This window comes from Borostomias antarcticus, assembly GCF_949987555.1.
Source record: "Borostomias antarcticus genome assembly, chromosome: 19".
Lineage (NCBI taxonomy): Eukaryota > Metazoa > Chordata > Actinopteri > Stomiiformes > Stomiidae > Borostomias > Borostomias antarcticus.
This window is the reverse complement of record NC_140252.1, coordinates 18,588,616-18,608,777: the sequence shown is the minus strand read 5'-3', so window position 1 is coordinate 18,608,777 and position 20,162 is coordinate 18,588,616. Positions and strand designations below refer to the sequence as shown.

Here is a 20,162-nt window from a genome sequence, read left to right as displayed (position 1 = left end):
ATGTCAAAGGCATCGCCGAAGAAAAAAGAGTTGTCGTCCACCCGGGTTACTTCATCCCAAGGACAGACAAATAAAGAGTAAGATTGGGTAGCCTAGATATATGTATATAATTCATTAAGTATTAAGTCGTAATTAAGGCCCAAACACAGTGACAACTGATTTCTGGGCTTGTGCTATAGCGACATTTTAAACTGCAAAGGGAAAGTAACCGACTCTCCTACAATTACATATCAGTCTACCTTCATATTTTCAGCTTGTTATGTGCAAGTTTAGTTCTATAAAAACGACCATAAATCATCACTATGATTTGTGTGAAGTGTCGCCCTGAAAATATTGCTTGGCGACGCCTCGTCATTGTATGAGTATATTATATTAATATAGTATATAATATTAATATAATATCCATATTACTGTACCAACGTTATTCTGAGTGGGGACGTTACACCACACATTCTGTTGAGCCAGGAATTGCAGGGTTATTGTCAAAGTTTGCAACCCAGTAAAAAAAAAAAACATCCCACTGAGCAAAGACACGTCTAATAGACGTCTTTTAGATGTCTTTTTTGTCTTTTTCGGACGTCCAAAGACATCCAATTAGGAGCCAGAATGAATGTTTTTTTAACGTTCAGATATTGGACCCGTTCTGCACGTCCACAGACGTCTTAGAGGGGTCCAAGCCAGACGTGTGAATATTGAGGGGTCCAGCAGACGAACACACGGGGTTCAGGACCGACGGACGTTATTAAGACGTGATCTGAACGTCTCCCTGACGTTGCGTGTTTGCTGGGAGGAACTGCAGGGTTATTGTCAAAGTTTGCAACCCAGTAAAAAAACAAACAATATAACGCCGTTGGATTTGAATACCGGAATTGTTTAGAGCACATTTTCAGTTACACATTAATCTACAGTGTATATTACCAAAAATTATCTGGTTTTGTACATTTACGTTTTTAGTAAATTGGTGACGCTGTCGCCTCAGAGTGGGCGTTATTAGCACACACTCTTCCACTAACGTTAACATATCACATAATCAGTTTACATGAGCTACAGATAGCTTGTCTAACGTTAGCATATCCAAGTTAACAGTTTTAAGTGTTAAATAACGATGTAGATCAGACATAACTCTTGCAAGCTGGCTGGCACTGTGTTTAAGGGCGTCTGCTCTTCCATTCCCTGCTATCCAAAAGCGCCGAATTTAGTTTCAGGAGCTGTACATGGCATCTTGCCAGGGATTTTAAATCCCTGCCCCTGGGCTCTCCTCATCTTATCCCAGTTATGTGAGATCAATATCATAGCATATATAAAGGCCTAGCTAGATAAAGATGCAAATCCTGCCCGTTTCAGTGATATTACACACCGCAGTGTTGTATGCAAAGAAGAACACATTCATTGGATTTAAAACTTTAGGGTCATCAGGACATCAGTCATTCTCGTTGGCATTGTCATCTTCAAAGTTGCACCGCACAAATCACACCCACCCTGGGTCTCCTTGTATTTGTAACCTCAGTTACAAGGATACCATGTTGTCTGCCTGCTTGTTTGTTTGTTTGTTTGTTGTGTTCCAGAGGGTCCTCCCTGGTGAGTGCCTCGGAGGGTCCGGGTGAGCTGAGGAGATGCCGTTTCCCCATCTGGCCGGAGTGGAACGAGGCGGAGGTCAACGCCGAGAAATGGGACGCGGCCAAGGGCACCAAGGACGGGAAGGCGGGGAAGAGCCCTAGTGCTGTGAGTAGGCTAAGCCATGGGATGAGTGCTGTGAGTAGGCTAGGCCATGGGATGAGTGCTGTGAGTAGGCTAGGCCATGGGATGAGTGCTGTGAGTAGGCCATGGGATGAGAGGATTCATGCAATTAGCTTATTTTCCAGGTTTCCAGGTTTTTCTGCACTTTCACAATGACTTTGCACATGTACATCTGTTATTTTATTATTCATATTCTAATAGGCTATATTTTGAGGTAGGCCCTTGTAGGTTTAGACTTAGTTTTAGGTTTTTAGGGCTTTTTAAGTTCAGGCTAACATTATATTATTCAACTGTAGTATATTCATATTCATATAGGCCTTATTGTTAGGTCTAGGCTAATATACTACAATATTCACATTTACGTTACACATACAATTGTTAAGCAACTGTGTAGAGGAGCAGGACCAAGAATTCCAATGCACAGCGCCTGTATGTCTTGTACTGTTACATACTGTTGCAAACTTGAACTTGATCCGCCACCACCCTAGCTATAGTGACCTGACTGTAGTGTTGGTATCGGCCAAAATGTTCATATCGGTGCTTCCCTAGTAGCTACTGTGTGCGTGAGACTATGAGTGTACAGTACTGCCTGACTGTAGTGTGAATGCCTGGTGGCGTTTGTCCACAGCCGTTCTTCGAGGACCCGGAAGGAAAGGTTGACCTTCCTCCATCCCTGAAGGTGCACTCGTGGAAGCGGCCGTCAGAGTTCATTCTCACTAAGGTCAGATGGGTTTTTGTCTTGGTCTCAAAAAGACAAACAAATTACATTCAAATCACATCCCTTAGGGTGATAATGCCAGCAATGTCATGATAATCACCTTAGACCCAGGCACACTTACACTCACGCACACACAGACATACACCAGTGCTGGGCTCAGATCCCCTTCCCCTCACCTTAACCCGGGTCCGTATCCTTTTCCTACCCCAACCCCTGCCTCTATCTGGACCCAGGCACACTCACCCTCACGCACACACAGACATACACCAGTGTTTACCATGTCTCTCATATGATGTTTTTAGCCCTTTTTGCTCTGAAAATGTAATTTAATGTAATTCATTGCTATATAAATGTTCTTAGCCGTTGGACAAAACATACTCCAGGAGCTTGCTCGATCGTCTCGTTGAGAGGGGTCAGGGAACAATTTTTACAGCTCACTTTTCTGGCCCCCGGGTGAAACTGTTTTTTTGCTTCCCTCTGGAATATGTAGGGGTGGTACCTATGCCCACCTCCCTTGTTCTCTGTAAAGCGCATTGTGTTGCCTCTGTGTATGAAATGCGCTATACATATAAAGCTTTGATTGATTGATTGATTGAGAAAATGTACACCGACTGACTGCGTTTACACCGACACTGCGTTGGGATGGTCAGAGACAGCCGTCCGAGGCAGCTGAGGCCCATCAAGGTACAGCAGTGTGCAGGAATCTACTGAACGGCTGTTAACCCCGTGTGCGTGTCCCAATTAAGGCCGACCCTTCTCCGTGCGCGCGTGCGTACCCATCATAACATCGGCCCACGCCGTTAATTACACCGCTCCGCGTTCCCCCCCACTCCCCGGCTTCCCGCTCGACGCCGAGCCATTAAGCTCCACGGCTCTTTGAATCGGGCGCCTACGCAGTGCAGCAGGTCAGGCGCCATGCGACCCCGCCGTGTCAAAAAAAGCGTTTCACTAATTCTGCTGTAAAAAAGGGGGGAGAGCGCGGGGGACGTTGTCGCTCACGCCGTCGGAGGCGACGGGACGCCGTCGGCGCCGCCTCCCAGAATCCCCTTTAATCGACGGAAGGAGTCGAGGATGCAGGCGTTTAAAAAAAGTACGGTTGCCATGACGATTGAATTTGCGCTCTGAGAGGAGAAGTGGAGATGGGAAAAAAAATCCCCCCCCCCCATCGCTTCATCCTCTCCCCCCCCCCGACCCAAAGCGACAAACTTATCTTCCCACTGTCGCTGGCTGGAGTTTCTCATTCCTATCTGATTAGAGGCCTGTTGGAGTCTGTTAACTCCCTAATCAGATATTCATTGCGAACGCGGCCTCCGGGGGGGGGGGGGGGAGCCTGTTTGCGTTGAGCTGATTGAGCCCCGTGAATATTTCCATTTTAAACGGATGACCCGCGTCGCTCGGAGGCTAATCCACTGGACGCCTCGCGCCGTTCCCAACACGCCGGTCCGCGCTGACGAGCGTCCCTCGGCTCCAGGGAGAGCCGGTGCGCCGGGCTGACCCCTGCCTGTTTACCGCGTATTGTAGATGGGAGTCACAGGTTACTAAGTGCATTAGAAAGAAACCCTCCCGTTGCTGTTGTATTTCATTTTGACCGGCGCGAAGCGTCACGCGCTCCGCGTTCTCCGTTCTAGCCTCCCGCGGTTGTGGAGAACGAAGCCGCCTTCGACCTGACGTCGGCCAATCAGCACCTGATCTCCAGCGAGGTGAGCCTTCCCCACCGCATTGATTCCCCAGCCTATTGATTACTGGACCGCACCGTTGACATTCTATCAATACAACCCTCTCTCTCTCTCTCTCTCTCTCTCTCTCTCTCTCTCTCTGTCTCTCTCTCTCTCTCTCTCTCTCTCTCTCAGCTGATCAGGTGGATGATCAGTGAGATCTACATCGTGTGGAGGGTCTGTAACGGCCCGTCAGGGGAGCAGCTGTGTGCTGACGGGTCTGGTACCGGGTGGCGGCCCTGGGAGCACATCTACTCCCTGTGTAAGGTCACGAGGGGTCACGTGCCCCTCTACAACCCCTACGGGAAGTACGTGGTCAAGCTCTACTGGATGGTGAGCATCGGTCCAGGCCGTGCCGTCAGCCGGTCATCAGCGAGGGGTCGTCCCCGCCTTCGACGGTGAACCGAACGGCGTTCCCGTTTGTGTCGTCCGAACGTTTGAATTCACCGCCACGCTCTGACAGCGTTGAATCACCAGAGCCCGATACCCAGAGCGCAACAGTAGGCTGTATCCCAGGTGTCAGGTGGAAAGAGGAACACAATATATTACATTGCATTACAGTCATTTAGCTGACGCTTTCATCCAAAGCGACTTACAATAATTTCATTTAACGTACTTTAGATAGTCAGTGTACCAGAACTCACACGCGCATCTCCTTTCTAAACAAGTGACTAAGAGCATAATCTAGTGCTGAAGTGCAAGAGTAGCAAACTATAAATACAATAGATGCTTAAGAGGAAGGTTCTGGGTAGTACTTCTTGAAGAGGTGAATTTTGAGTCGTCGGGCGGTCGGGTGACGTCGTAGGGCGATGTCGGCAGAGGCGCCGGCGGGCGGTCACGGAAAGTGGCATTTTATTTTATTTTTCTCCCGGAAGCCGTAGCTCCCATGCGCCTAAAACGTCTCGGATCAACCGTGGGCTCACATAAAGATCCCATTTCTATTCAGAAGGTGGATTGTAGTCGACCCGAGGCGGCTTCTCTAACAGAATAACAGGGCGATATTGATGGATTGAGATGCCGACGGGTCCTGTCGCGGACGCCGCTTTGTTGAGGGGGCTGAGTCAACAGTGGAGATATCGATAACGGCGCCTCCAGCAGCTGCCTGACTTCGCCCGCCGATGGGAACGATTACACCATACTGTACCAGCAGCGGCTCGCCTTCCTACATTAACCGCATGCTAATGGATGGACGAGGAAACACAATTCTCTCTCTCTCTCTTTCTTTCTCTCGTCTCTCTCCCTCCCCGTCTCTCGCGCTAGCTTCATCTCACTCTCCTCCTCCCACTCTTTCTACCACTCCTCAGCTCTCTCTCCTCTCTTCCTCCTCCCTCCATCTCTCTCTCCTCTCTTCCTCCTCCCTCCATCTCTCTCTTAAAGCTCTCCCCTGACTCACACTCCCTCTCTCACAATGTTTCTCTCTCTCTCTTTCTCTCATCAGTGGGGAGGGTGAGCTGCTCCTGGGGGTGATGATTAAGATGGGGGAGTAGAGGAGAGAGAGAGAGAGAGAGAGAGAGAGAGAGAGAGAATTGTGTTTCCTCAGGGGGTTGGGGGGGGGGGGGCACAGCTGTGAACAGTCAGTCAGATTACAGCCTGTGTCTGCAGACAGAGACCCCCTGCTGGTCCACTGTGAAGACCCCCGGAACGCCGTCAGTCAGTCAACCAGTCAGTCAGTCAGTCATTCAGTCAGTCAGTCAACCAGTCAGTCAGTCAACCAGTCAGTCAGTCAGTCAGTCAGTCAACCAGTCAGTCAGTCAGTCAGTCAGTCAACCAGTCAGTCAGTCAGTCAGTCAGTCAGTCAGTCAGTCTGCAGCAGAGGATGAGTCTAACAGCTACTGACATGAGACACGATGCTAGCCAGCAGCTAGCTGATGCTAATTGAGAGAGAGAGAGAGAGAGAGAGCTACAGCTAAATGTATATTATGCTAGTCCCCGTGGGCGGCAGGAGACCTACAGCAGAAGCAGGGCTGCTGGGCGGTCGAGGTTCACAGCCACCGGTGCCGGCTGTCATTACTCGACGACGTAGGAGTGTCACACACAGCTAGACATATTGCCACCCTTCTGTGTGTGTGTGAGTGGAACCACACTCAAGGATGCCGCTATCAAACAACGAGCGACACATGAACAATAGCTGTGTGCAGAGCCACGGACAGCGCTCCGTCTCGAGCGGCGCTATGCCGACAAAGACGAGCGCTGATGCAGTCGCAATCGGATTAGCCCCCGATGTCTTCAGCAGCAAATCGATTGAAGCGGCTGAACACATAATATTCCGCCGTCGTCTGAACCTCGACTGCCTGGCCGAGGGCAATCTGATTACTGTGTGTAGCCATTATAAAAGGAATCAGAAGAATGAAAACCGTATATATATATATATATATATATATATATATATATATTTTACACAGTACGTCTCAGCAAGTCTCAGTTTCAGTTTTATAATGGTCTGTAATGAAATGAACCCCCATGACGAGCTCCCGTTGGCAATTTCTCTCAATCGGATTTTTCTGATTGAGAGAAATTCTGTTTTTGTTCTGTTGAACCATCTCCCCGCGCCATCTCTCTCCCTAAACCCTCACCCAATCTTCACACTCTCTCAATCTCTCTCACCTTGTACAATGATGCTAGTCTCCCTCCCTCTTACTCCCTTTCTCTCTCCTTCTCTCTCTCTCCCTCTCTCTCCCCCTCTCTCCCTCTCTCTCCTTCTTATTCTCGGTCTCTTCCTCTTTCTTTCTCTCTCTCTCTCTCAATCTTATTCTCGCTCTCTCCCCTCTCCCTCTTACTCTCTCTCCCTCTCTCCCTCTCTCCCTCCCTCTTACTCCCTTTCTCTCTCCTTCTCTCTCTTACTCTCTCTCCCTCTTTCTCTCCCTCTCTCTCCCTCTTTCTCTCTCCCCCTCTCCCTCTCTCTCCCTCTCTCCCTCTCCCTCTTACTCTCTCTCTCTCTCCCTCTCTCCCTCCCTCTCACTCCCTTTCTCTCTCCCTCTCTCTCTCTCCCCCTCTCCCTCTCCCTCTCTCTCCCTCTCTCCCTCTTACTCTCTCACTCCCTCTCTCTCGCTCCCTCTCTCTCCCTCTCTCTCTCTCCCTCCCCGTCTCTCTCCCTCTCTCCCCCTCTCTCCATCTATAGGGTTGCTGGAGGAAGATCACCGTGGACGACACCTTGCCGTTTGACGAGGACGACAACCTGCTGTTCCCTGCCACCGCCAGCCAATCAGAGCTGTGGCCCATGCTGCTGGCCAAGGCCATCATTAAACTGGCCAACACTGAGTACGTCAGACACGCCGACCGCCATAGGGCTGGATATCGATTCGAATTTCAAGAATCGATTCGATTCCGATTCACAAGGTTCAGAATCGATTATCACAATTCAATTCGAATCGATTCAATTCAATATCGATTCGGTTAGTGTTACTTTTTAGCTGTAACCTTAATTACATGACTGCCAAGTTATGCAACACATCAATATTAGGGCTGGGTATCGATACTGATTTCCAAAAATGAATGAATGAATGAATCATTGAATGAATTAATGAACTATTCATTCCTTAATTTATTCATTCCTTCATTAAATAAAAGATCGATTTTGGAATTCAGCGATTTTTTTAACCCAGCCCTAGACCGCCATACTCTTCTATACTACTATACTAGCCTACTAAACCTCCCCTCCAATACTGCCCCCTGAGGGGGCAGAAACCCTCCCTGTGCTCCTCAGCGCCGGCCTGTGGAGGTGCGCGGACGTTCTACCTGCCGGAACATGCAGCAGGTGGTCCAGCATTCATAGTTAGGAGGCCCAGAAGCCACGTCAGACCTGTTCTACCGCTCAGCCAGCGTAGGGAGCACAGACCGGCCATCCTTTACCCATCATGCCATCTGTTTACACAGGAATTACTACATGCTAGGGAGGTAGTGAACACGCACGCACACACACCCACAATTCCCACATCCTTTTCGCTGACTTGGCAAAACCCTACTCACTCGCCCTCCCTCCCACCCTCCGGATCAGAGCCGCCGGTACGCGCGCCGGGGATTATGGGATGCGGGCCGTCACCCGCGTGGCTGTACGCTCTGCAAAGGTCGACGCATTCATGTTTCATCCCGGACGCAAGGGAAAGCCAGAGTCTCCCTGGGAGTGGATGTTTTATAACAAGCGTAAAAGTTGAGAGGAAGGAGAGAGCCGGCTACCAGCCGTACCCAGGCGTCGGACCCGCGCACTCTGCCCAGCATAGCTGTTTTGTTTTCCGTTTTTCTTTTTTCCAAGTCCCGTTGATTCACAGCGTGTACGTTTCCACTGACATTTTTAGGACCCTTAATAGCTTCTCCGTCGTGGGTATTGGATGTGTCCGCACGTGTAGACGACTCGGAAACTTTTATTGATTTGTTTTTTTGTTTTTTTTCGTGGCATTTTATTACTAACTGAGAGAGTGGACAGGTTGGGAACAGGCTCCCTGGAGGTCCAATTAGAGCCACAGCCATCTGTTTGAGACAGCACACGGCACACACACACACACTCATACACACACTCGCACACACACACACACACGCACACTCGCACACACACACTCGCACACACACACACACAAACGCATGCACATACTGTACTCACACACACGCTGACTATATTTCTTCTTTTTTTTAATCATACCCCTCCCTGGCCAATTGTAACAGAGGAATCCGACCATCTGAGACAGCATGAATCAGCTTAGTTGTGTTCTGTGTGCGCCTCCCAATGCCTCCTAATTACTGGCAGGTCAAATCTGCCTGCTGTGAAGGGACTCAGCCTGTAAGAGGGGATCTGACAGAGCCCTGCGCTACTAAAGACAAGACTCAAGACTTTAAAGACAAGACTAAAGACTTTAAAGACAAGACTAAAGACTTTAAATCAAGACTTAAGACTTTAAATCAAGACCGAAGACTTTAAATCAAGACTTAAGACTTTAAATCAAGACCGAAGACTTTAAATCAAGACTGAAGACTTTAAATCAAGACTGAATACTTTAAATCAAGACTAAAGACTTTAAATCAAGACCGAAGACTTTAAATCAAGTAGCTTTTTAAAATGAAATGGTAAATGAACTGCACTTATATAGCGCTTTTCCACCTTAGCGGCACTCAAAGCGCTTTACAATGGCCTCCCATTCACCCATTCACACACACATTCACACACCAATGGCGGCAGCTGCCATGCAAGGTGCTAACCTGCTCATTGGGAGCAATTTGGGGTTAGGTGTCTTGCTCAAGGACACTTCGACATGTGGACAGTCGGAGCTGGGATTCGAACCAACGACCCACTCTACCAACTGAGCTACAGCCGCCCCTGTTATCATCATCATTCATACACTGCACTGTAACTTTTATTCCTGTATTTTATTTTTCCTGCATTTTGTTTTAAATGTCCTTTTTTGCATTTTCGTTTTATATGACCTTTTATGTGTTGCACTTTGTCGTGATGCTTTTAATGTCTCATGTAAAGCACTTCGAATTGCCTTGTCGCTGAAATGTGCTCTACAAATAAACTTGCCTTGCCTCGCCTTAAAGTTCTCTGATATGATATTCTGTCTGATCCTATGTCTCTAGTGCTGATGTGTGTGTGTGTGTGTGTGTGTGTGTGTTTTCAGCGTGGTTTCTGAACAGAGGAAGGAGCTGGGAGACTTCACGGTCATCCACGCACTGACAGGCTGGGTCCCCGAAATCATCCCTTTACAGTAGGTTCATCCTCCTCCTCCTCTCCTCTCTTTATGTCTCTGAATGTTCTGGTTTTCTGACAGCTTTATCAGAGCAGACAAACACCCACACACACACCGGCCCTCTTTACCTCCTCCCCTTTCACTTTCTGGCGCACACACACACACACACACACATGCGCTCCCTCACTGCCGCAGCCCTGCGGTGAGGTTGAAGTGCCGAGGGTGGGGTTCGACGTCAAAGAGAGAGAGAGAAAGAGAGACAGACGGACAGAGAGAGGCAAGGAGAGAGAGAAGCAGAGAGAGAGAGCGAGAGACCGAGAGAGAGAGTGACAGAGATAGAGACAGAGAGAGACAGAGAGGTAGAGAGAGAGAGAGAAGCAGAGAAAGAGAGAGAGAGAGGCAGAGAGAGAGAGAGGCAGAGAGAAAGAGAGAGAGAAAGAGAGGCAGTGAGAGAGAGAGAGGCAGAGAGAAAGAGAGAGAGAAAGAGAGGGAGAGAGAGAGAGCTTTGACTCCAGTCCCTCTCCTCTGTGGGAACCCGTGGCTCGGGGCCAAGTCGAGGGGATAAGCCTTTCAAAACAGGGTGCTTTTGCGGTGTGTGTGTGTGTGTGTGTGTGTGTGTGTGTGTGTGTGTGTGTGAGTGAGTCAGCCGAAAGCGCGCGGCAGCAGCGATTACTCACGGCAAATCACAGTGTTTATGTTCCGTGTTTCGAGCGGGGAAAGCTGGGGAGCGTACAGTGGCTGTTCATGAATATACAGTACGGGCCGTTTACAGGCCCGATGCAGCACCTACCGTACACACTCCCCGACGCCAAGAGAACATCTACAGAACCTTGACCCTCGACACACACTTCACAGACGTAGCGGTACCGGTACATGCTGAAGGACCCCCCTTTTAAACGGGTCAGCTGTCACAAATCGAACAAAACGTCAGCTCATCATCACGTGAGCCCAGCCTTGACCTGAGCCAGTTGGCGCATTTCAGCGGAGTTCCAGGCGACAGTCGGGAGCGATCGGTGGAGTCGAGGGGGGCGTCGGCTCGCCGTTAACGGATAGTGACGGCGGTTCTGTCGGCGGACGGGAGGGTTCGGGGAGACTCACGCGTCTGTGGGCCGCAGGTCCGGGTACCTGGGGAAGGCGTGGGAGTTCCTGAAGGAGGCCGTGCCGCCGTTCCGGTACCCGGAGGAGGGCCCCGTGGAGAAGGCCCCGGGGGCCGGCGGAGGAGGCCCCGGCGCGGGGAGGGAGTCCGGGCCCGGCGGGTGCAAGAGCGAGTCGCCCGCGGCGACCAGGACCCCGGAGAGAGGCAGAGGTGCTGGTCTGACCCCCCCCCCCCACCCTCCTCCCCACTCGTACGCCATAGAACTCAATTACACACTCAGTGATTGCATTGCTTTTGGTTATGCACCGGCTAATTGAGCGAGTCAGTTAAGTCATTGATTAGATTAGGATTACTGTGTTTGTGTGTGTGTGTGTGTGTGTGTGTGTGTGTGTGTGTGTGTGTGTGTGTGTGTGTGTGTGTGAGCGGGAGTGTTTTATCTTGTCGGGCGTGGAGTGTTATAGCTAATCGGCTGATTCAAATGTCTAGGGATCCAGCCCAGGTGCTGATCAGCGGTTCTTTGTCTGTGATTGGTGGTGTTTAATTGAAACAGCCTCTCACTCGCTCCGCAATTATCACAGTTTGAGGTTGAGCGAATGTTGAGCGAATATTGATTGAATGTTAAGTGAATGTTGAGTGAATGTTGAGTGAATGTTAAGTGAATGTTGAGTGAATGTTGTTTTCTGTGCAGATTCGGCCAAGAAGAAAGGGAAGGAGGGGGACAGGGACAGGAAGACGGCCCAGAACGGGCCCTCCTCGGTCCAGCCCAACCCCACCAGTCAACCCGCGGCAGAGAGTAGGACACACACACACACACACACACACACACACACACACACAGACGCACACATACGCACAAACACACACACACACACACACACACACACACACACAAACACACACACACACACACACACACACACACACAAATGTATTGTAAATATCACGTGTACATACACACACACACCTGTTTTTTTTTGTAATTCTTAAGTGCACTACCTGCATGGATGAGCAAAACATATGAGTGTGTGTGTGTATACATGTACAATATATTATCTGTGTGTATGTGTGTGTGTGTGTGTGTTCTGTACACAAAGCTCCATCTTCCCCCCACATCCATTATTCAGTCAGTAAGGAGGGTGTCTATTAATATTTCATTGTCATGCAGAAACACACTCTCTGAAAACATCCATAAATAATTCCAACTCTATACAGTACCTAACCCCCCTACAACATTCATAACATGGGACCAACGACTTTTACCAAGTCTACATGTCAGGAAAACTCTGGGCCCTCTGGCACGTCCTAAAACCAACCCCTAACCCCCCCAGCCCACCTAAGCCAATAGGAAATGGCCTGGGTTGCCAGTTCACGCATCACTTCCTGTCTCCCTTCCTCTTTCCTCATACAATATGGAGATGAGCAGCTGATTAGATGTGTAAATCACATGGTTGATTAACCATGGTTAATGGTTGGGATAGATAGGGGGTAGTATTATTATAGATAGGGGATAGTAGTATTATAGATAGGGAGGGAGTGTTAGTTTAAATAGGGGGGTAGTATTATTATAGATGGGGGGTAGTATTATTATAGATAGGGGGGTAGTATTAGTATAGATAGGGGGGTAGTATTATTATAGATGGGGGGTAGTATTATTATAGATAGGGGGGTAGTATTAGTATAGATAGGGGTAGTATTATTATAGATAGGGGGTAGTATTATTATAGATAGGGGGTAGTAGTATTATAGATGGGGGGTAGTATTATTTTAGATAGGGGGGTAGTGTTAGTTTAGATAGGGGTAGTATTATTATAGATAGGGGGTAGTATTATTATAGATAGGGGGTAGTAGTATTATAGATGGGGGGTAGTGTTAGTTTAGATAGGGGGTAGTGTTAGTTTAGATAGGGGGTAGTATTATTATAGATAGGGGGGTAGTATTATTATAGATAGGGGGTAGTATTATTATAGATAGGGGGTAGTATTATTATAGATAGGGGGTAGTATTATTATAGATAGGGGGTAGTATTATTATAGATAGGGGGTAGTGTTAGTTTAGATAGGGGGTAGTATTATTATAGATAGGGGGGTAGTATTATTATAGATAGGGGGTAGTATTATTATAGATAGGGGGTAGTGTTAGTTTAGATAGGGGGTAGTATTATTATAGATAGGGGGGTAGTATTATTATAGATAGGGGGTAGTGTTAGTTTAGATAGGGGGGTAGTGTTATTATAGATAGGGGGTAGTATTATTATAGATTGGGGGGTAGTGTTAGTTTAGATAGGGGGTAGTATTATTATAGATAGGGGGGTAGTATTATTATAGATAGGGGGTAGTATTATTATAGATAGGGGGTAGTGTTATTATAGATAGGGGGTAGTGTTAGTTTAGATAGGGGGTAGTATTATTATAGATAGGGGGGTAGTATTATTATAGATAGGGGGTAGTGTTAGTTTAGATAGGGGGGTAGTGTTATTATAGATAGGGGGTAGTGTTATTATAGATAGGGGGGTAGTATTATTATAGATAGGGGGTAGTGTTATTATAGATAGGGGGTAGTGTTAGTATAGATAGGGGGTAGTAGTATTATAGATAGGGGTAGTATTATTATAGATAGGGGGTAGTGTTATTATAGATAGGGGGTAGTGTTAGTATAGATAGGGGGGTAGTGTTAGTTTAGATAGGGGGTAGTATTATTATAGATAGGGGGTAGTATTATTATAGATAGGGGGGTAGTGTTACTATAGATAGGGGGTAGTGTTAGTATAGATAGGGGGTAGTATTATTATAGATAGGGGGTAGAAGTATTATAGATAGGGGGTAGTGTTAGTTTAGATAGGGGGTAGTAGTATTATAGATAGGGGGGTAGTGTTATTATAGATAGGGGGTAGTATTATTATAGATAGGGGGTAGTGTTATTATAGATAGGGGGGTAGTATTATTATAGATAGGGGGGTAGTGTTAGTTTAGATAGGGGGTAGTATTATTATAGATAGGGGGGTAGTATTATTATAGATAGGGGGGTAGTGTTAGTTTAGATAGGGGGTAGTATTATTATAGATAGGGGGGTAGTATTATTATAGATAGGGGGTAGTGTTATTATAGATAGGGGGTAGTATTATTATAGATAGGGGGTAGTATTATTATAGATAGGGGGTAGTATTATTATAGATAGGGCAGACAGAGCTGGATTTGTGGTGATGCGGTCGGTAGAAAGGATGAATTGGATGTAGGTTTGTGAGAAGTGCAGCCGTGCTGATTGATATCAGCGTGGGTTTCCTCTGGCTCATCCTCCTCCTGGCTTTCTCTGATTCTATCTCTCCAACACACACACACACGCACACACACACACACACACACACACACACACACACACACACACACACACACACACACACACACACACACACACACACAATGTCTCCTTGACTCTCAGCTTGAAGATAATTAATATGAGGAAGGATTAAAAAGGAAGTGACGTACATGATTAGGTACCGATACTACATTTTTTGTGCTTTAGGCAAATTAAACACTTACTAACACACACACACACAAACACACACACACATACATGCGCACGGATGCGGAAACAACCCCCCAAAACGAACCCATTTAGACATCGCCTACACATCGCATTCTCATTTTCAATCCGCCGGTGAAGTTTTCACGCCTCGTACGCCTCGTTTCAGACCGTTCAAAATCAGCGCGTGGTCGCTTCTCCAGTGGAGACGGTCCCCCTCCACGCCCCCCCCCCCCGGATCCTCCAAATCGATTCCCCCCGCGGTCTCCTGGTCGGCACGCGCGCGCACCTCGTGATCGGGCGGTGGTGAGATTTCGCCGCCGACGGCAGATCCCGTGTCCGATAGCCCCGCAGGCCTCTCTCTCTCTCCCTCGCGCTTATCTGGCGCCGCGGGGTCCGTCTGCCGGCTCTGCGCCGGCGGTGGAACCAGACCGGGGAGGAGGGAGATGAGGAGATTATTCCTCTCTCTCCAGAAGAGGTTCCTTTTTTCGTTCTGCTTTGTCAGACGTGTCTAATCCATCCTTCCTTATCTCACCGGGTTGACCATCCTCAGCTGACCCAGGGGTACTTCTGAGCTAATCTCTGTGCGTGTGCGTGTGCGTGTGCGTGTGCGTGTGTGTGTGTGTGTGTGTGTGTGCGTGTGTGTGCGTGTGTGTGTGTGCGTGTGTGTGTGTGTGTGTCTCCAGGCTCTGCCCCCCCCCCTGCTCCAGAGATGGTGGTGTGTGCCAGCTATCAGCCCCTGCACCTGCTGGAGGAGAAGACCTCAGCGCTGGGCCAGATGGTACCATGGTTCCTCTCTAACCCCCTCGCAATGCCACAGCAGCTCAGCCACACACACACACACACGCACACACACACACATACACACACACACACACACACACACACATATACACACACACATATACACACACACGCACATACACATACACACACACACATATACACACACACATATACACACACATACACACACACACACACACACACATACACACACACACATATCCACACACACGCACATACACACACACACACGCACATACACACACACACACACACACGCAAACGCACACACATGCACGCATGCAGGCACACACACATACACACGCACACACATATACACACACACACACACACGCAAACGCACACACATGCACATGCACGCATGCAGGCACACACACAATTACTAGAGAGAAGATAAGATGGAAACACTTTTATTCATCTCCGAGTACAAGATGGGACTCTCTAAGCCCGAGGGCCCGTTACAGTGCCTGCGCACTAAGCGAACATGTACTTAAAAATGACATACAGTTATTACTGGAAGAGGTAGTCCTTCTTAAGCCAGAAGTTCTCTCCGCCACCCCCGATTAGACCGTCCATCTCATTACGGACACATCAGACTCCACTCTCCTAAATGTCTTTTGGATTTGATCCCATTTTTGCCCAATTTGGTTGCCAAGCACACCCCGTCCACCATCCGGTCGACCCCTGTCGCCGCTTCGGAGGGCGCGTCGCGCGACCCCCCCGGCCTGCCGTCTGGGAGAGAGAGAGCCAGCTGCCCGACTCTCCTCCCGAGCCTGGCGGGGTCGCTGTAGAGAGGCGGTGCCGGGGCGCGAACCCCCCGGTCGCTGATGGGCAGCTGCTCCGACACGTTGGTGCTTAGACCGCTACTCCCCCACGGACCGCCATCAACTCACTCTAGTTGTGGCCTTGTGGTTAGAGTGTCCACCCTGAGGTTGGGAGGTTGGGGGTTCGATCCCCGGACGAGTCATACATAAAATGACTGCAGTTGCTTGGTAACAGACATAAACATTGATAACCGGTGTTGGATTGAGTAGTTAGGATTTCCCAACTTCAAGATAGGACGAAGCAAGATAAGATAGGATGCCTAAAGATATTTAGGATTTGCTTCTGTAATACCAAATCCGGGGAAATCTTATCTGAACTGTCCTATCCTATCTAAAATCTTAAGATGGTAAATGGACTGCACTATAGCGCTTTTCCACCTTAGCGGCACTCAAAGCGCTTTACAATGGCCTCTCATTCACCCATTCACACACACATTCACACACCAATGGCGGCAGCTGCCATGCAAGGTGCTAACCTGCTCATTGGGAGCAATTTGGGGTTAGGTGTCTTGCTCAAGGACACTTCGACATGTGGACAGTCGGAGCTGGGATTCGAACCACTGACCCTTCGATCACTGAACGACCCGCTCTACCGACTGAGCTACAGCCGCCGCATCAGATAGGACGTGTTTCTGTCATACGGCCCCAGAACCATTGATTCTCAAGGCTACTTACTTAATTTTACCCTACAACCCTGACCATGGAGAGGACCAGAAACTGATCCTAGAATAGCAGCGGTTAGAGGGGACGGCCCTAGCGGGGACAGCCCGGCCCCTGACCCTACAGTACGAGCACTTCTGGAGATCTGAGGGGACCTGACAGGAGGTCGTCTGCCGTGCCAGCAACCGCAACCGATTGGCTGGAATGGAAAGCGCCGCCATATTGCTTTCACCTATCCGATCCACTCAGATCTGGGTGGTGGTAGGGGCTTTGGGGGGTAGATTAGATAGATAGATAGATAGATAGATAGATAGATAGATAGATAGATAGATAGATAGATAGATAGATAGATAGATAGATAGATAGATAGATAGATAGATAGATAGATAGATAGATAGATAGATAGACAGACAGACAGACAGACAGACAGACAGACAGACAGACAGACAGACAGACAGACAGACACTGTAGATACTTTAGGGGACACGATAATGAGTATATTCGATAGATAGAAAGATAGATAGATGGATGGATGGATGGACGGACGGATAGATGGATGGACGGATGGATGGACAGATGGACGGACAGATAATCAGCGTCTCCTGGTTGGGTCTCCCCAGGCGGACTCTTCTCAGCGCCTGCGTCTCTACGGCCTGTCTCTCCTGCACAGCCACCCGGTGCTGCTGAGCCGGACTCGCTCCTGCCCCCTGGTGGCTCCGCCCAGGCCGCCGCCCACGCCCCGCTGGAAACTCGTCCGCCCGCGCAAGGAGAGCCTGGTGACGGACGAACCCCACGGTGAGAGAGAGAGAGAGAGAGAGAGGGGGAGAGAGAAGGGAGAGGGAGAGAGGGGGGGAGTGGAGGGGGGTAGGAGAGAGAGGGGTGAAAGAGAGGGGCAGGAGAGAGAGGGGCAGGAGAGAGAGAGAGAGGGGAGAGAGACGGAGGGAGGGATTAAGAGAGTAGAGGGAGGGAAGGCAGAGATGGAGGGAGGGGGAGGGAGGTGGGTGAACAGAGGGGTAGCGAGGGAGCGAGGGAGGGAGAAATTGAGTTGGACATGGGAAGAGGAGCATTGTGGACTGCCCCCGTCATGACGTGGTGTGTGTGTGTGTGTGTGTGTGTGTGTGTGTGTGTGTGTGTGTGTGTGTGTGTGGTCTCCCCTCAGAGCGAGCCCCGGTGAAGCCTGACCAGTTCATCGAGGTCTGCAGCCCCTTCCTCAACTCCAGACTCCTCCCAGTTACCTCAGAGCGGTACGTTCACACGCAGGTCTCCCCCAAAGCCAGGGGGGAGCGATACGTTCACACGCAGGTCTCCCCCAAAGCCGGGGGGAGCGGTGCGTTCACACGCAGGTCTCCCCCAAAGCCGGGGGGAGCGGTACGTTCACACGCAGGTCTCCCCCAAAGCCGGGGGGAGCGGTACGTTCACACGCAGGTCTCCCCCACAGCCGGGGGGAGCGGTGCGTTCACACGCAGGTCTCCCCCAAAGCCGGGGGGAGCGGTGCGTTCACACGCAGGTCTCCCCCAAAGGGCCTAGGCCTATTTCCCTGTCCCATCGCAAAAAGTTTAATTGTACTTTACAGACGCTGGAAATAGCCAGAGGCAAAAGCATGTGTGCTTGTCAATTGTTCATTTGTTTAAATAGAATATGATTGTATAATATTAGATATTCGATATCCATGAAAGCCTCTGGTTTTTGGAATTTCATGGTAGAGCCATTGCCATGTGTCATTCCGAGTCGGCTGTAGGCTGATATTTGCCGACTCAATAAACAAGGAAATAGCTCAGGACATGGACATCTGTTGCTTTTACATGACGTATTCACAGGGAAAGATTTAATTAGGAACTCATTTGACAGGGGCAAATGGAATTAGGAAATCATAAGAGGTTGCGGCCTCCATGATACACTTGATTGTGCAGGAGATTGTTCTAATATAAAGTTGTCATTCCTTTAAAAACTGTCCTTTTCGTTTTGTAAATTGTTTGCTTCACTGATTTAAAACAAAAAACAAGTCTCATGTCAGTTTTCTGTAAAACCAGTCGTACGTCAAGTGGGAACGGACGGTTGTGGGAATAATGGGGTCGCGGCTTTGACCCTAAACCACATACACACGCACGCAGACACACACACGCACGCACACACATGCACTGTAATGTATACACATACTGTAATGTACAGTACCCCCCACACACACACACACACACACGCTGTAACATTCAAACACACACACACACACACACACACACACACACACACACTGAACATGATGTTCTCTCTTGATCTTCTGTTGAATGGAAACAACCAGTCAGTCAGTCAGTCAGTCAGTCAGTCAGTCAGTCAGTCAGTCAGTCACCCAGTCAGTCAGTCAGCTAGTCAGTCAGTCAGTCAGTCAGTCAGTCAGTCAGTCACCCAGTCAGTCAGTCAGCTAGTCAGTCAGTCAGTCAGTCAGTCAGTCAGTCACCCAGTCAGTCAGTCAGTCAGTCACCCAGTCAGTCAGTCAGTCAGTCAGTCAGTCAGTCAGTCAGTCAGTCAGTCAGTCAGTCAGTCAGTCAGTCAGTCACCCAGTCAGTCAGTCAGCTAGTCAGTCAGTCAGTCAGTCAGTCAGTCAGTCACCCAGTCAGTCAGTCAGCTAGTCAGTCAGTCAGTCAGTCAGTCAGTCAGTCACCCAGTCAGTCAGTCAGTCAGTCACCCAGTCAGTCAGTCAGTCAGTCAGTCAGTCAGTCAGTCAGTCAGTCACCCAGTCAGTCAGTCAGTCACCCAGTCAGTCAGTCAGTCAGTCAGTCAGTCAGTCAGTCAGTCAGTCAGTCAGTCAGTCAGTCACCCAGTCAGTCAGTCACCCAGTCAGTCAGTCAGTCACCCAGTCAGTCAGTCAGTCACCCAGTCAGTCAGCTAGTCAGTCCATCAGCCAACCAGTCAGTCCGTCAGCCAGCCAATCAGCCGGCGTCTCCCTAGCTTCTCCCCTCAGCAGCGTGGGCGCTGCTCAGCCCGCCCCTCAACCCCCCCAGCTCATCTATCTGTCTGTCTACCAATCAGGAGCTCTCTCTACTGTACTCCTGGTCCGGCCCGGGACCCAGCAGACCTCATACACTCTCACAAGCCCACGTTTGTTCTCTGGTTTGACCAGCGCCGATGTGTTGACGTTGTTTGTGTCGAGGGGAAGAGATGTACCCCAGTGGACGCTTCTTTCTGCCGTTAGTGTTCAGTAGGTTGAAGCACTGTTCTGTAGTGCGTGTTGACCTTTGTGAAGTGTTGTTTGCCGGATGGCCACGTGTGTGTGTGTGTGTGTGTGTGTGTGTGTGTGTGTGTGTGTGTGTGTGTGTGATTAATGCGGCGTGTGGGTTGCTAGATCCTCTTTACTGTGATAATGTGTCATGTGTGTGTGATATACGGTAGCATTTGATGTGTATGACGTTTGTTTGT

General features: G+C 49.2%; 1 protein-coding gene across 1 annotated transcript in view; it reads left to right on the top strand.

The window, feature by feature from the left end:
* Positions 1-20,162, top strand: part of adgb (androglobin) — a gene marked incomplete at both ends in the record, with an annotated part of 42,737 nt that continues 22,575 nt past the window's right edge. Inside the window, 12 exon segments of the mRNA XM_084454053.1 lie at positions 1-77; positions 1,566-1,722; positions 2,366-2,458; positions 4,084-4,155; positions 4,306-4,503; positions 7,289-7,428; positions 9,777-9,863; positions 10,961-11,151; positions 11,630-11,734; positions 15,147-15,241; positions 17,372-17,546; positions 17,911-17,995. Of these exon segments, the coding sequence (XP_084310179.1) occupies positions 1-77; positions 1,566-1,722; positions 2,366-2,458; positions 4,084-4,155; positions 4,306-4,503; positions 7,289-7,428; positions 9,777-9,863; positions 10,961-11,151; positions 11,630-11,734; positions 15,147-15,241; positions 17,372-17,546; positions 17,911-17,995 (1,475 nt within the window).